The sequence below is a fragment of the Hylaeus anthracinus genome, unplaced genomic scaffold (genome assembly GCF_026225885.1).
Source record: "Hylaeus anthracinus isolate JK02 unplaced genomic scaffold, UHH_iyHylAnth1.0_haploid 11982, whole genome shotgun sequence".
Lineage (NCBI taxonomy): Eukaryota > Metazoa > Arthropoda > Insecta > Hymenoptera > Colletidae > Hylaeus > Hylaeus anthracinus.
Genome location: NW_026534330.1, coordinates 13,934,638 through 13,949,954, shown reverse-complemented (window position 1 = coordinate 13,949,954; position 15,317 = coordinate 13,934,638). Strand labels below are relative to the sequence as shown.

Genomic DNA, 15,317 nt, shown 5'->3' with positions numbered 1-15,317 from the left:
AACAACAATTTCCTTTACAAAAATGTCAGTGGGGGCTTCATTTTTGAATTATTATCAAAAAACCATCGACCAATCACAGCGCCCGATTAGCGCGACCTGGCGCAACAGTGATTCCTGGCTCGAGCTCAGGGCCGCTATAACCTTTTGCGGGATCGGGTTCAAAAATGGTGCGGGGCCTGAATTCACATTCAAATCCTACACTTAAATTTTACAATGAGGAATTATTTATTTACAAAAGCTATATATTTTTTATAATATGAATATTAAATAATAATACTTTGATGATTTTTGTCACTTTCAATTTAATCATCGCTACTAAAAAAATGTCTTGCACCTCAGCAAAAATTGCTTCCATTTGTTAATGGTATCATCAGTCTGTAAAAAGTTAATCAAAATCGGTGCCTCTTAATTCAGTAATTTTCGTAGACCGCGGGTCCTTTTAAAACGCGGGGCCTGGTTTCGGCGAACGCGCTGAACCTGCCTTGCGCCAGCCCTGCTTGAGCTAATCGGGCCCTGTGATTGGTCAGTGTTTTTCGTTAATAATTCAAAAACGAAGTCCCCACCGACATTTTTGCAAAGGAAATTGTTGTTCAGAATCGTCTCAGTTACACCTCATTTCCGGCTCCTATGCGAGTTTTGGGACACCCTGTATATTATCTTATCAAAGTTATCCTTATATTATTAATATTTTGTAAATGGTTTTTCTAATTCAACGACTAATTCGGGTGTCAATTGGCTAAATTTTCTAAGTACTTTCAACAATCGATTTTTTAATATGATTTTACGGGCTGATTGAAGAAACAGCACATTTCTGCTATAATGTAGACACGATTGACCCTTTTCAGACGACGTTGACACTGCCTTCGGATACTAAAACAGAAAAATATATTATTTACTTCTGAAAAAATATGCGTAATTAAATTTGTTATCTTGAAGAATGTATACTCTCTGAGAAGTTCTCAAAATTCTCTGCTTTATCTTTTCAATTTCTTTTCGTTCAAATACATCTTCTTCGCAGCTAAAATTCATCGAGTCTTTATAGTCGTTCCATCCTTGTTCCCGCTGCACTTGTATTTCAATTATTCGATTATCGTTGATACCACGCGTTCCATAATTTACTTTCGGTTTATGATGAAATTTCGCTAATTCGTTCTCACGATGATAATTTTCCGTCTTTATTAAAAATTCCTTTAGTTTTAAAACCTTCGTCTCTATCATTTGGGACATGTATACGTTTAGAGGGCCTGGTTAAACAAAACAGTTTCTTAATTACATTTCCTATAGAGTAGACAGTGAGTAGAGACAGTGTGTTCGTCACTGAATACTGAAATTGTTCTTTTACATAAAAAAATTGGTTTGATTCGCATCAAATGTATGGAAAAGTGTTCCGTTTCCTAGCGCGCATTATGCGTGCAGCACGTTGAATGCGATCCATGCGCTCAGGGCCGGAGTTAGGGTTGGCGCGGTCGAGCAACAGCCCGGGGCGCCAGATTTTTGGGAGCGTCGCAGTCCAGTATTCCTAGTATATGGTTTTATCCGTTTAGATCAGTAAAGCTGCTATATATTGTAATTTAACAATCTTTACAATCTAGCTACAGATTCATCGTTTGATATTATTACCTGGTCTTCTTTTCTTAAAAATGTTAAGCCTCTGAAGGGGCGCCACGATAATCTTGCCCGAGGCGTCAATATTGCTAAAACCGGCCCTGCGCGCAATGGGTGAAATGGAACGCACCCTAGATTTAGATTCTCATGGGCGACGCCTAGAAGTGATGGCCGGTACTAGACCTAGTAGTCAGGAGTCTAATAAATTTCATGTTCATGAGCAAAAGTATAGGGTGTCCCAAAAATGTTGTAACATCTTGATAGAGGTGATTCGGGAGGAGATTTGAAACAACGCTTTCCTTATCGAAAATGTTATCCGAGACTTGCAGATATTATCAGAAAACCCCGACCAATCAGAGCATGAGTATGCCGGTGGAGCGGACGCGGTAGCGTACGCAACGCGCTCCACCGGCATACTGGCGCTCTGATTGGTCGAAGCGACCGCTTAGCGCGTTGCCACGCCTACCACGGGCGGTCCACCGGCATACTCGCCCTCTGATTGGTCGGAGTTTTCCGTTAATATCTCCTCAACGAAACCTCGGACAACATTTTCGCTAAGAAAAAAGTTGTTTCAAATCACCTCCCGAACTACCCCTTTCAAGGTGTTACAAGATTTTTGTGGCACTCTGTATATAAGAAACTGGGAAGACTATCAATACACCTATCAAAAAACACCAACAATGTGTGATCCATATTCTTTTATATTAATATCATTTTTGGCAGTGATGGGCAAAATTCTAGGTTTCGAATAAATCTGAAGTTTGCCGATCTGTCTATCTCCTTTCCTCTTTTGAAAATTTTCCAAAGAAGGAAACGAGACAAACACGTCGGCAAACTTCAGATTTATTCGAATCCTAGGGTTTTGCCCATCTCTGCCCAAAAATAATTTTTGGGACGACTAAGGGTACCAGTTTTATGGTTGTATTAGATACTCTACTGACGTGAAAAACAGTACGCATGCGTGCGTGAGTCGGAAGCAACTTTGGCATCTCAGCCTTCTGGATGCAGCTTATTATGATAACAACATTGAGCTCTATCCTAAGGATAGAGCTCAATGAATAACAAACAGATTGTATACAAGGCCGTCTCTAGGGTTTCCGGTACCCTAGGCTACATTGATCAATGCCTCCCTCCTCTCAAAATCAAAATAATATTTATGAATTACATTTACTTATTCGTTACTTCTAACCTTTTAACTCGTGTTCCCCGTATGATTTTAGAGTTTTTGAATTCATTATGCAATTGACGGCATGTAATGCATACAAGGGAAAACAACTGCACTTTTTTAATAAACTTTCGTCGCAGCTCGACATTTTCACGGTAGATTTCTCCGCGCAAGCTTTTGGCGTATTTTGATTCACGGAAATTGGTGTCACCTTCTTTCGAGATATTGCGTCTGTTTTCGCAGGTTTCACTTTGTTTTTAGTTTTCGATTCAATATTCTCCAATGTTTCCCTAAAAATAAAAAAGCCATTATATTATTCATTATACATATGTGCACTAAATAATCGAATTCATTTTCTTAATAGAGGTTGGTATCAAGCATTCTCACCGTAAAATTCCTGGACGGGTATATGCGTAGAAATTTATAATGTGGGGAACTTTACATAAATCTGTTATGAATATTCGAATTTGGAAGTTGAAACATATATACCGAAACGGTCTATAAATTACCATGATTATTAGGGGTTCTTGACCTGGTCTAATATGTCCTAAAAAGAGATTAAAACATGTATTGCGACAACTTAAGTTATCAAGTAATGAACATTTTCGAATGGGGTTCCCAACTGTCGACACAATTTTTACAAAACTTTTGTTTGTGAATGTATGAAATGTAGGAGTGAAGGCGCTACCAACTATAGCCAGAGAAGGGCAAAACCCTAGGATTCGAATAAATCTGAAGTTTGCCGACGTGTTTGTCTCGTTTCCTACTTTGGAAAATTTTTAAAAGAGGAAAGGAGATAGACAGATCGGTAAACTTCAGATTTATTCGAACCCTAGTGTTTTGCCCATCACTGACTATAGCACATAGAGAAGACAGAGTATTGGGAAATTATATATAGAGGGTGTCCCAAAAATGGTGGAGGTCCTTGAAAGGGGCGGTTCGAGGGGTGATTTGAAACAACTTTTTCCTTAGCGAAAATGTCCGAGGCTTCGTTAAGGAGATATTAACAGAAAACCGCGACCAATCAGAGCGCATAGCCTACGCAACCGCGGCCGCTCAACCGCCATATCTCTGATTTGTCGGGGTTTTCTGTTAATATCTCCTTAACGAAGCCTCGGACAACATTTTCGCTAAGGAAAAAGTTGTTTCAAATCACCTCTACCTTGTACTTACAGGGTGTCTCAAAAATGTTGGGGATCCTTGAAAAGGATGGTTCGGGGGGTGATTTGAAATAACTTTTTGCTTAGCGAAAATCGTGTCCGAGACTTTGTTAAGGAGATATTAACAGAAAATCCCGACCAATCAGAGCGCGAGTATGCTGGTGGAGCGCGTAGCGTACACGCGATCTGATTGGTCGAAGGGGCCGCTTAGCGCGTAGCCTACGTTACCGCGGGGGCTCTGATTGGTTGTGGTTTTCTGTTAATATCTCCCTAACGAAACCTTGGACAACATTTTCGCTAAGGAAAAAGTTGTTTCAAATCACCCCCCGAACCGCCCCTCTCAAGGACCTCCAATATTTGTGGGACATCCTGTAGATCGCTTGACTCTTTTTACTGCCGCTTTTTCGTTGCATAGTTTTCAATTTACACACCGTGCCTTCAAAAGTTTCACTTAAAAAATTATTGCAATATTGCATTCAAATTGCATGTAAAACATTTGTTGTATAATTACACTTGGAAGAGATACTCAGACTTTGTCGTTGGAGGCGCTAGCTTAAACTGAATTGTAAATCAATGCCAATCAATCAATCAAGCAATCAATAACAAATTTGGCTGAAGTCAAGAATTCGGTGATTGGCGATATTTTTATTCCTATTCATTTCTGGTGTTAGCCTTATAACATATGTTAAGTTGGGACCCCTAACATAAAGAATATCATAAAATGCAAATTTACCCCACCGAGGATAGATGTCGACACACGAGTCTTCTTTAGATGGCATAATAGCGAAAGAGATTTTTTTCTTTGCATGGGAATATATTGGTATTTCGTAGCAAGCCCTTAAACAATAAACAATTATACTCACTACGCAAGTCATATACGAATTGAACGATGAACTTACGCTCGACCAAGTGGAACGGCTCCAAAGTTTACGTTTGTAGGAAAAGAAAAACGAGTAGTTATTTCTGCGGTAATTTTAATCTGTAACTGTTGATTGTTGAAGTAATGGATCTTTAAGATATCGTTGTAGTTTCTGTCTTCATCGGGAGTGAAAAGAATATGTATCTTAAAACTCGATCCGGGACTGAGCCACCTTCTCTGCAATAAATGTACATTTTTGCAATCTGTCACGCACCCCAAATTGCGAAAACAAAGGACACATTTTCTTTTGAGCATAAAAATTCCTCCTTAACCTGAGAGGCAGTTCGAATCTGGAAGTAATGAGTTTTTAACGGTAACAGTTGAATCGGACATGGTTTCGAAAAATAATTCGTGATCTCTATCGTCTTTTCTTGAACTTCAAGGTTTCCAGAATAAAAAGTAAATTTCAAGTTTGACGGCGCTACGCTAAGACAGCCATGTTTCGAATCCTCTTCGATATTATCCAAAACCTTTTTGTTCGCCAAACATTCAGATCTATCGATTGCATCGACATCCATTCCACTTTAAAATTAACGTGTAGTTGTGATATACGTATCGAGCCTCTTTCATCGCGATATTACAGCATACAGAAGATGAACACGCATTACTCGTCACTTCAAATCGTTTCGTTTTCTCTGCTTTTCTCCTTCAAATAGATTTTTTGTTTCATTTGACAGAATAGAGGAGTATCGTAGCAGACACTGATTTTGATGGAGATAAGCAGATAAGCACATAAATAAACTGTGAATAATTATGTAAACGCCACATCAACGTAGTAATCGTTAAGCGTAATCGTTTTTTCTTGGCACATGTTAAAGTAAAAATCTTAATGTTCCCACAAATTTTAGTGCACCATTTTGTGAAAAAAATAATTTAAGAGAAGAAACAGCTACGCTTAACGATTCCTACATTTAGGTACATTAAGAAAATATTTTTTTTTTAAATCGAACCATGCTAATGATTTCGATCCCGCCTTTTCAAAGCGGAATTTTTTACAGACTAGAACATTGTTATGTATATAGCGCCGGCGTTGGGGGGGGGGCGGTCGGGCAACCGCCCGGGGCGCCAGATTTTTGGGGGCGTCGCAGTTCGGTATCCCTAGTTTACGAATATACCGATATACGAGATGTCCCAAAAATGTTGTAACACCTTGAAAGAGGTGGTTCGGGAGATGATTTGAAACAACTTTTTCCTTAGCGAAAATGTTGTCCGAGGTTTCGTTGAGGAGATATTAACGGAAAACATTGGCCAATCAGAGCGCGTAGCCTACGCTACCGCGGCCGCTCCACTGGCATACTCGCGCTCCGATTGGTCGGGGTTTTCTGTTAATATCTCCTCAACGAAGCCTCGGACAACATTTTCGCTAAAGAAAAAGTTGTTTCAAATCACCTCCCGAACCACCCATTTCAAGGTGTTACAACATTTTTGGGTCATACCGTATACTGTATATACCCCTGAAGGGGGGCCACGATAATCTTGCCCGGGCCGCCAATATTGGTAAAATCGGTCCTGTATGTATATTTCCGTTAATTTTTATTTATATTTAATATAAACATTTACAAAACCACTTTAACGTATCCTTAATAATGTATCCTTCTCCCAATCTTTAATTAATTTAATAAGAAATAAAAAAAATTGTAAAAAGGCTTCTTTTGGGCTCGTCACAGTGGATTTTTAAATAATTTTAAATTAATTTTATTTGTCACTTACATACGAAATACCGAAATATGTTGAAATATAAAAAATATTCACACAATGTTCGCTGAAATTTGGAAAAAATTCATTCGAGATTTGAAACGAATCAAGATACGTAAACCCTTTTCAATTCTCGCGCGACACGCTGGGTGTTATATTTATCTGTTTACAAGCTTCTGAGAACTCAATAGAAACAAAGATGGAGTGTACCATGCAAAGATAGCTATTGCTATTACTGTTTATACTTGAAAATAGTATTATAATGCATATTTTTGGTAGTTATTTTCACTGAAACGATGCCGCTGTTCGCCTGAAATGACAATTAAATTAAACGATACGCTTGTAAGAAATTGTTCACGGCAAAATGAAAGTAACAAACTGGACTGTACGTGTTGAAGTATGAGTCACACACTACTATGTCAGTTTTTTACACTCCCGTGATTGTGTTTTTTATAAATACTCCCGTATTTGTATAAATTGAGAAACTGGTTAATCATGAACGTGCAGATACTGCACGATGGGGTACGTTGTTTTATTTCTTTTAGCGAATGTATTTCTCTAAACAATCTTCGAATACATTAAAGAAACTACAAAGTCGGAGGTTAGACTCATGTGTCAATCACCGGATTTCTTTTTAATTTTCTCGAGCATAATAGTCTCGTTTGTATTTCATTTTTGTTTATCGATTATTATATAACTTGAAGTTTAAAAAATATATATTAATTTAAATGAATTGGTGCATTATGTACCATGATAATCTTGAAAATTTGTCATTTTATGATGTTTCGCATTATTTTCTGTTATTGTGTCTTTGTCAGATCAAACTTTAAGCAACTTAACACATGTCGTGGTATACAATTATGGATCACTCATATAAAAGGTTATTTCATTTACCTTGCTTATAACCACTGAGCTAAAATTATCTAGTCCACACAAAATATGTTAACATTGTTGAATATTTCTTAATGATATTTGTTCTTAAAAAACATATATGCAAAATAAAATATGATATTCGTAGTTATAAAATGGTCTTTGATGTTTTTATAGTCACCCCTATTGCGAGCTATATTTTATGGAAACGCAGAAGAAGTTCTAGCGTTGCTATCAAAACAAGAAGATGCAAATTGGCAAGACGTAGAAAAACGTTCTCTTCTCCATGCAGCTGCATTTATGGGAAATAGAACAATTGTAGAAACGCTTCTATTGCATGGAGCTGAAGTAAGTGCTCTAGATAAGAAAATGTTAACTCCGTTGCATAGAGCCTGTTGCTTAGGGCATCATAACGTAGTGGATGTTTTATTATACTATAAAGCAAATGTCAATATTTGGGACCGCAATTGGCAAACTCCTTTACATGTAGCAGCAGCAAATAATGCTGTGCAATGTGCAAAACTGATACTTCCATACGTAAGGAATGTTAACATACCAGACAGGTTTGTATATTTGATGATCTTTAATTATATTACTTGTACATGTATTAACAAGTGCATATATTTTCTTCAGAAGTGGCAGAACATGTTTGCATCATGCAGCTTACAATGGACATCTTAAAATGACAGAATATTTGATTCGAGTTGGCTGCATAGTAAATGCTCATGATAAAAAACATCGTAGAGCTATACATTTTGCAGCATACATGGGTCATGAAAGTATTGTGAAAATACTCATAGCACATGGAGCAGATGTGAACGTTAAAGTAATGTAACTTTCTCTAAAACTTTTTCTGTATGATTGCAAAGTGCTGTTTATATTGCTGTGTCGCATAAGTTATCCAAATAACGAATAAGAATGACGAATAATACTTTGTCTAGATAAAGCTTTATTTCCCAATGAACACTGTGAATTTGAATAAAAATGTATTATCTAGATAAAGATTTACTAATGTCCAAGTCTGGTTAACATGTATGTTTTTATGTTAAGGATCGAGATTTATACACTCCACTACACGCAGCTGCAGCTTCTGGTAACGTTGAATGTATGCGTATATTAATTAATGCAGGAGCAGATATCGAAGCAAGGAATGAGTATGGAAATACACCTCTGCATATTGCATGTTTAAACGGCCACGCAGACGCGGTTAAAGAATTAATTGCAAATTCCGTTAACATTGGTGAGATGATTTATAAAAAGTAAAAATCAATGTTTCCCGATCGAGTTTACAACGAATAATCGTTTGAACAGAGACTGTAAACTACCGAAGACAAAGTTCGCTACACGTTGCCGCAGCTAGTCCACACGGTGTTAACTGTTTAGAAGTACTTTTACAAGCTGGTTCAAAAATAAATGTTCAGTCGAAAGATGGACATACGCCTTTACATATGACTGCAATTCACGGAAGATTTACTCGATCAAAAACTTTATTAGACGCTGGTGCATTACCGCATATCGAGGATAAAATTAGAAATACCGCTCTACACATAGCTGCTTGGTAAAATACAATGGAAAACTTTAGTTTTGTTTATTATTTTTTATTTTTCCATATTTATTCCCATTTGAAATTTTATTTAGGTTCGGTCACGAGTGTTTGACAACGACTTTGCTGGAATATGGTGCCTCTCCAGCAGCACGCAACGTTGAACTACGTAGGCCGTTGCACCTGAGTTGTCTAGCAGGGCATGTCGAGGTAAAGTATTCAAACGTATTAACTCGCTATAATCCAAATTGTACGTGGTTTGCGAAACAAATTCTATGATAAGACTATTGGTAAACACTAATAATGGGATATAAGTTGAAAGCTGAATACACATAAGCTGCCAATTGTACTAACCCTAGTGTGAAAAATTGTCAAATTGTTGTGAACAGATTGTTTGTAATTAATACATACATTTAATAAAGTTAAATCAGATTTAAAAAATGTTGATACTAATACGTATACGACTTCAGAGTCATACGGGGTTATAGAGTGTTAATATTGCTTCTAGTTCTAACATTAACGTTTTGATTGATAACATCCGCAGGTTTGTAGAAAATTGTTACAAGTCGATAGCAGACGTATAGATACAAGAGATGCTGGTGGTAGGACACCGTTGCATTTAGCGGCATTCAAAGGATCTGTGGATTGTTTAGATTTATTACTATCCAGCGGTGCTAATTTTCGATTAACCGATAACGATGATAGATTAGCACTTCATTATGCTGCTAGCCAGGGTCATTACCTTTGTGTTTTCACATTGGTTGGATTTGGAAGTGATTCCAACGCACAAGACGTTGACGGCGCAACCCCTTTGCATTTAGCAGCGGCCTCGAATCCTACGGATTCTGGTGCTCAGTATGTAGCTTATTTGTATATAGCTTATCAAACAAAAGACATCACATTACGATATAATTAAATATTATACAATTCAAACAACCATAATTTCTTTCTTTCATAATAATCATAACATTTGAATTTCTATTACTCTTTTAGATGCGTTCAATATTTACTGAAACATAAAGCAGATCCACGTTTGTGCGATAAACGTGGTTTTACTGCAATTCATTATGCGGTAGCTGGAGGAAATCAGCCTGCTTTAAAAGCTCTATTAGAAGCTTGTCCACAAGTGAACTTGGATACATCGTCTAATTCAGCAGATAAACAAGAACCACAGGCACCAGCGTTGACACCTTTACATCTTGCTGTATGATCAAACAAATCAATGGGTGTGCATTCAGTGAACTCATCACTGATCACTGATCCAATCACTACAAACCACTATCACTGTATAGATTTCAATATTCATATTTTACAATTAGATAACGACAGTTAAAACCTGATAAAGATCTGATAGAGACATAACACAAGTGACACTGTTTAAATTGTTTAAATCTTGGTGCCAATCCACAACCTCGGTGCTTTCCATCAGCGATTAGAGAAACAGTGATTTAGATTTGAAACAGTCGTAATGATCAGTTTTCATAATTAGCTCACTGAATGCATCCAATAATATAATCTTTAGTATCATCGTCAATACTATTAATTATTCCACGTGTATGTTCTTACAGGCATATTATGGACACAGTGAAATATTGAGCTTACTTTTACCATTATTTCCAAATACTAATATTAAAGACAATACCGGCAAAACGCCTTTGCATTTAGCATCTTGTAAAGGTCATCGACAGTGCGTCGAGTTATTGTTAAGACATGGAGCTTTCGTATCCGTTCAAGTATGAGCTAAACGGTTTAATATTTCTTAGGCTGTAAACGGTTCTTATGTTGTCACTGAATATTGTTAATTTATATTTAGGATTCTATTGCAAAACGTACTCCAGTGCATTGTGCAGCTGCTGCAGGTCACAGTTTATGTCTAATACTTCTTTTGGAAAACACGGAAGATCCAAGCGTAGTTGATTGCTTCGACGCAAAGCAACGTACTGCTTTAACATTAGCAGTGTCACATAGTAATACAGAGTGCGTCATTTCACTTTTAAGTTATAAAGCTGATTGTAATTTGCCAGACATAAACAAACACACGCCATTATTTCGAGCAGTGTTTAGCGAACACGATCAGCAACTAGTGAAGTTGTTGTTATCGCGCGGTGCGCAGGTAGCGGTACAGGATACAAATGGTAAAACGCCGTTGCATTTAGCTGCTGCATGTGGAAAGTTGGTGTCTTTTATTCCATTAAAGGCAAATTTACAGTGGTTTGCGAAAGTATTCCAACGCTTTCGAATCAAACGTTTAACACTCGCTACGATGAAGTTGTATTGTGATTTTCAAAATACTCTTAGTCTATCGATAACTTGCAAGTACTCTAACTGATCATATATGACGTAAATAATAGAACGTCATAGAATTCAAGGCATAAACATTGCCTTAACACGACGAAGGGTATCTGAGTCTAACATGTAATTGAACATCATGATTTTATTACTTCAAAGAAGTATTTTGGAAATAGTAATACATACGGATTTCTGTAAGCGTTAAACATTTAATTCAAAAGTGTCTAAATAGTTTCGTAAGCCACTGTATATTTTCTCTTCATTGGTCTTTACTTTTTTGTAGGGTGAAATCATTAGCCGAGCTGGTAAAAGCTGATCCCGAAGCTGCAACCTTAAAAGACGATCAAAATTGTACTGTTCTTCATTGGGCTTGTTACAGTGGAAACTCTAATTGCGTGGATTATCTTTTGAAACAAGACGTAATCGAATCATTGGAGGGTACATATCTCTTGTCGTCTAAAGCAGTGTTTCTCAACCTTTATCTAATCGCGGCCCGGTAAATTTAATACATAAATACTTTATGAAATTTTTTGAGGTTCATGTATGTATAAGTATTAATAATGACATAAGTATCAATAACTATTAATTATGGTATAATCATAAAAATTATTGGTCCACATATTTGTATATACATACAAAACTATCCAATCTCTTTCCGCGGCCTGGTATAACGGCGGTTGAGAAACGCTGCTCTAGAGGCTTCTAAAAAAAGGGGTCTAACTTTGATAATTAATTTTGAGAGTATCGCAAAAGGAATAGGATTTCTTTTTACTGGGTTTTTATAATCAATATTAAAGTATAAAAAAAAATTTTGCATTATAATTTTAGTATAAAAAGGCGGTGACAGTACGAGTCTTAAGAATTTACTGTTTTTAAAACATCTTTACGGAAGGACAGTTTTCTCGTTATTATAACATCTGGAACAAAACACCAAACAATTTTATAATCTATATACTATTGGCTATAAAAGTATGTAGGATTCTTTTTATTTAACGTAAATTCGTTTATATTAACAATTTATTATTTTTATTTTCTTCCCAGAAAATGAATTAGTGTACTATTTCTATAAAATTTAATTAAAAAAAAATCCTACGTACTTCTATAGCCAATATTATATAGATTATAAAAGTTTTAATTTTTTGTTCCAGATGTTATACGCAACGAAAAAACCGTCTTCCCATGAAGGCGTTTTAAAAAATGTCAATTTTAGAAACTCGCTCTGTCACCCCCATATTGTACTAAAATTATAATACAACAATCTTGTTGCATACTTGAATATGTACCCTGAGAAAAGAAATTCTATTCCTTTTGCGATACTCTCAAACTTAATTATCAAAGGTAGGCCTTTTTCCAGCTTCTAGAGTGACGTTACCCCTTAACGAATCTACATTCTTTCTGAATCTAAATTGTTTTTGTTAAGCGCAGGTCATCCATTTTCTGCTACACACTGTGCGGTGTATCAGGGATCGGTGGATTGTTTGAAGCTATTAATAAAGAAATTTGGAGGAAAAGCAGTTGCTGGTCTAAAGGATAATCCGGGCGATCGACTACCTCTACACGTTGCAGCCAGTGCAGGTACCGTCGAATGCGCGAGATTAATATTGAAGTCCGTTGGTCCAGATATCGCTGGTCTCGAATCCCGAGATTATTTAGGCCGAACGCCTCTTCTTTGTGCCGCTGTTACGGGCCAATGTGGTGTCATTGGTAATTTTTGTTTAATATAAAACTTTACTGTATTTACATTCTTTGTGTTTATTATGATCTTCCAATAATAGAGATATTGCTCGAGCGAGAAGCTGACGTGAGCGCCGTTGATTGCAACAAGAATACAGCACTGCACTTGGCTTGTCTAAGACGACACTCTGCTGCTGCTTTACTACTGTTAAATTGGATTGATTCGGGTAATTCGAGCGAGGAAAATTCAACACAATCGCAACAACAGCGCCTAGCCGTTATTAATATGACCAATAAACAACAAAGGACTCCGTTACACTTGGCAGCGAGGAATGGACTTGTTAAAGTAAGGAAGCTAGTTTTATCGCTTAAGCGGGTATTCTGGTCTTCGGCAACAATTGTTAGTTCTTTTTAAAGGTTTTGTTTTTTAATCTATAAGGAATTTTTAAAGAGGGTTTTGACATATATTTCTTTACATTTTACAAACATACACAATTTTTTGCAGATAAAAATAAAATTTAACGTAGTACGAGTGATCTTGTACAGTCCTTCTTGAAAAAAGGATATTTTGAAAGTTCTACACCAGAATCCCCCATTAAAAGATTATACAAATTGTTTTTTACTACTTTTTAAAAAGTAACGCTACCAAGATTTCGTTACTATTCTATGCTAAATTATTAACATTTACTCTTATAGGTAACGCGCCATTTGTTGCAATTAGGAGCAAGCGTTGTGGCTGTCGATGGGGAAGGTTTAACTCCTGCACTGGCGTGCGCTCCGAATCGTGCTGTGGCGCGTTGTTTGGCCACTATCCTTGCCGCTCATGGTATGTTTAATAGCGTAATTTATAATGGTCGACTGAATGAGGACACACCAGTTATTGTAAAAATAGACTTTATTAGGTTGTACGTATAGTTTGTAGCAGATACATACCTACATACCGATATATCCGTTGCATGATACTGCACTGAGGTGCAGATTGTATTTTGTTTAACACTGCACTCCGGTGCAGCCCGAAACGACAGTATTGCAGCGATCTTTGTGCAAGTCATATCAAAATAAAGTCCTACAAAAGAGGGAAAATACCAAAATGACACATCGGAGTGTTGCCAATCAAGGACAATTTAGGGATATTAGACCCTGACAAGTAGCATAATTTACAGCGATGACTCTATGATGGGCAATTATTTTTGCGTCAGTAGAGTGTCTAATACAACCATGAAACTGGCATCCTTAGTCATCCCAAAGATTGATAAAAGTATAAAAGAATTAGGACCACGCCGCGTTTCCTATAGCTACAGTACTGCGCGCTCACCTTTTAACGAGGCGCATGCGCCACTTGGAAGGGACACTGGCATGGTTGCGCAGTTAATAAGACACATAAATTATTATAACGTTTGATTCAATCACCTGTTTTATATGAAATAATATACATATAGTGAAGAGCATAACTGTACTAATAACCACAGGTTTCATATAATTCATTTTATATTGTCATTAACATTAAGGGATACAAAAAATACATATAACAGGAACATTTTACACTATTTAATGTAACATATTCCATTTTTTTAAATTTCCATGTGTTGTTATTCACCCGTATATTATTAAAACTAGAAAATCATATTGATAAAAATATCCTGAAAAACTGTACCAATGAATATTCTACGTTATAGATGAACAACAACACATCGACAACTTTAAAAAATTGTTTATATTACATTAAATAGTGCAAAATGTTTCTGTTATATTTATTTTTTGTATATTTATTATTTGTTAATGGCAATATAAAATGAATTATACGAAATCTCTGATTATTGATACAGTTATTCTCTTCACTGTATGAACATAAATATAATGTGAAGATAATGTAACTTAAAACAAAATGAAATTAGGTAAAACCGCTTCTGAAGAAAATAGCTCACGCTACACGCTCTAATGCCAGTGTTGCTTCCAACTCGCGCATGCGCATCGTTAAAAGCTGAGCGCGCAGTTCTACAGGGTGTCCCAAAAATGTTGGTACACCTTGAAATGGGTGGTTCGGGAGATGATTTGAAACAACTTTTTCTTTAGCGAAAATGTTGTCCGAGGCTTCGTTGAAGAGATATTAACGAAAAACACTGACCAATCAGAGCGCGCGTATACCGGTGGAGCGCCCGCGGTAGCGAAGGCACGAGCTAAGCGGCCGCGCTTGTACGCGAACAAATGACTCAACGTGCATCAAAGGCCATTGACGCGGCCGCTTAGCTCGTAGCCTTCGCTACCGCTGCCGCTCCAACGGTATCCGCGCGCTCTGATTGGTTGACGTTTTTCGTTAATATCTCCTCAACGAAGCCTCGGACAACATTTTCGCTAAGGAAAAAATTGTTTCGAATCACCTCCCGAACCACCCATTTC

The 15,317-nt window shown here is 36.9% G+C and overlaps 2 protein-coding genes and 1 long non-coding RNA gene across 4 annotated transcripts in view; 1 reads left to right on the top strand and 2 right to left on the bottom strand.

Annotated features, from left to right (window-relative positions):
- LOC128886376 (serine/threonine-protein phosphatase 6 regulatory ankyrin repeat subunit A-like) overlaps positions 1-15,317 on the top strand; it is a 48,736-nt gene that overhangs the window by 31,658 nt on the left and 1,761 nt on the right. Inside the window, exons 1-14 of one of the 2 annotated variants that reach the window (XM_054141197.1) lie at positions 6,728-7,066; positions 7,592-7,977; positions 8,048-8,240; positions 8,465-8,654; positions 8,726-8,972; positions 9,053-9,167; positions 9,502-9,812; positions 9,951-10,161; positions 10,526-10,690; positions 10,771-11,129; positions 11,530-11,684; positions 12,672-12,950; positions 13,022-13,266; positions 13,617-13,746. In XM_054141197.1, coding sequence (XP_053997172.1) covers positions 7,040-7,066; positions 7,592-7,977; positions 8,048-8,240; positions 8,465-8,654; positions 8,726-8,972; positions 9,053-9,167; positions 9,502-9,812; positions 9,951-10,161; positions 10,526-10,690; positions 10,771-11,129; positions 11,530-11,684; positions 12,672-12,950; positions 13,022-13,266; positions 13,617-13,746 — 3,013 coding nt within the window. In that variant the 5' untranslated portion in view covers positions 6,728-7,039. Of the gene's footprint in view, positions 1-6,727; positions 7,067-7,591; positions 7,978-8,047; positions 8,241-8,464; positions 8,655-8,725; positions 8,973-9,052; positions 9,168-9,501; positions 9,813-9,950; positions 10,162-10,525; positions 10,691-10,770; positions 11,130-11,529; positions 11,685-12,671; positions 12,951-13,021; positions 13,267-13,616; positions 13,747-15,317 lie in introns of those variants that run through there. The other variant, XM_054141198.1, reaches the window with a different exon arrangement.
- Positions 244-5,843, bottom strand: LOC128886404 (cilia- and flagella-associated protein 221-like). The gene is made up of 7 exons (XM_054141277.1): positions 5,122-5,843; positions 4,830-5,026; positions 4,664-4,767; positions 3,158-3,317; positions 2,795-3,060; positions 946-1,244; positions 244-870 (listed from the first exon to the last, which is right to left on the bottom strand). Exons 1-7 carry the CDS (start codon positions 5,365-5,367, stop codon positions 682-684), a joined length of 1,461 nt encoding a protein of 486 aa, XP_053997252.1. The 5' UTR covers positions 5,368-5,843; the 3' UTR covers positions 244-681.
- LOC128886452 (uncharacterized) lies at positions 13,647-14,897 on the bottom strand. Its single transcript, XR_008459833.1, has 3 exons — positions 14,236-14,897; positions 13,854-13,986; positions 13,647-13,778 (listed from the first exon to the last, which is right to left on the bottom strand). It is a non-coding gene; the product is annotated as an uncharacterized LOC128886452 (long non-coding RNA).

Excerpts from the sequence above, each read along its gene's own strand:
- LOC128886404 (XM_054141277.1), bottom strand. The coding sequence starts at position 5,367 with ATGGATGTCGATGCAATCGATAGATCTGAATGTTTGGCGAACAAAAAG. Across the intron at positions 5,027-5,121 it reads AGATTCGAACTGCCTCTCAG|AGAAGGTGGCTCAGTCCCGG; the intron begins GTTAAGGAGGAA and ends CATTTATTGCAG. Across the intron at positions 1,245-2,794 it reads CGGGGAACACGAGTTAAAAG|GCCCTCTAAACGTATACATG; the intron begins GTTAGAAGTAAC and ends TTGTTTAACCAG.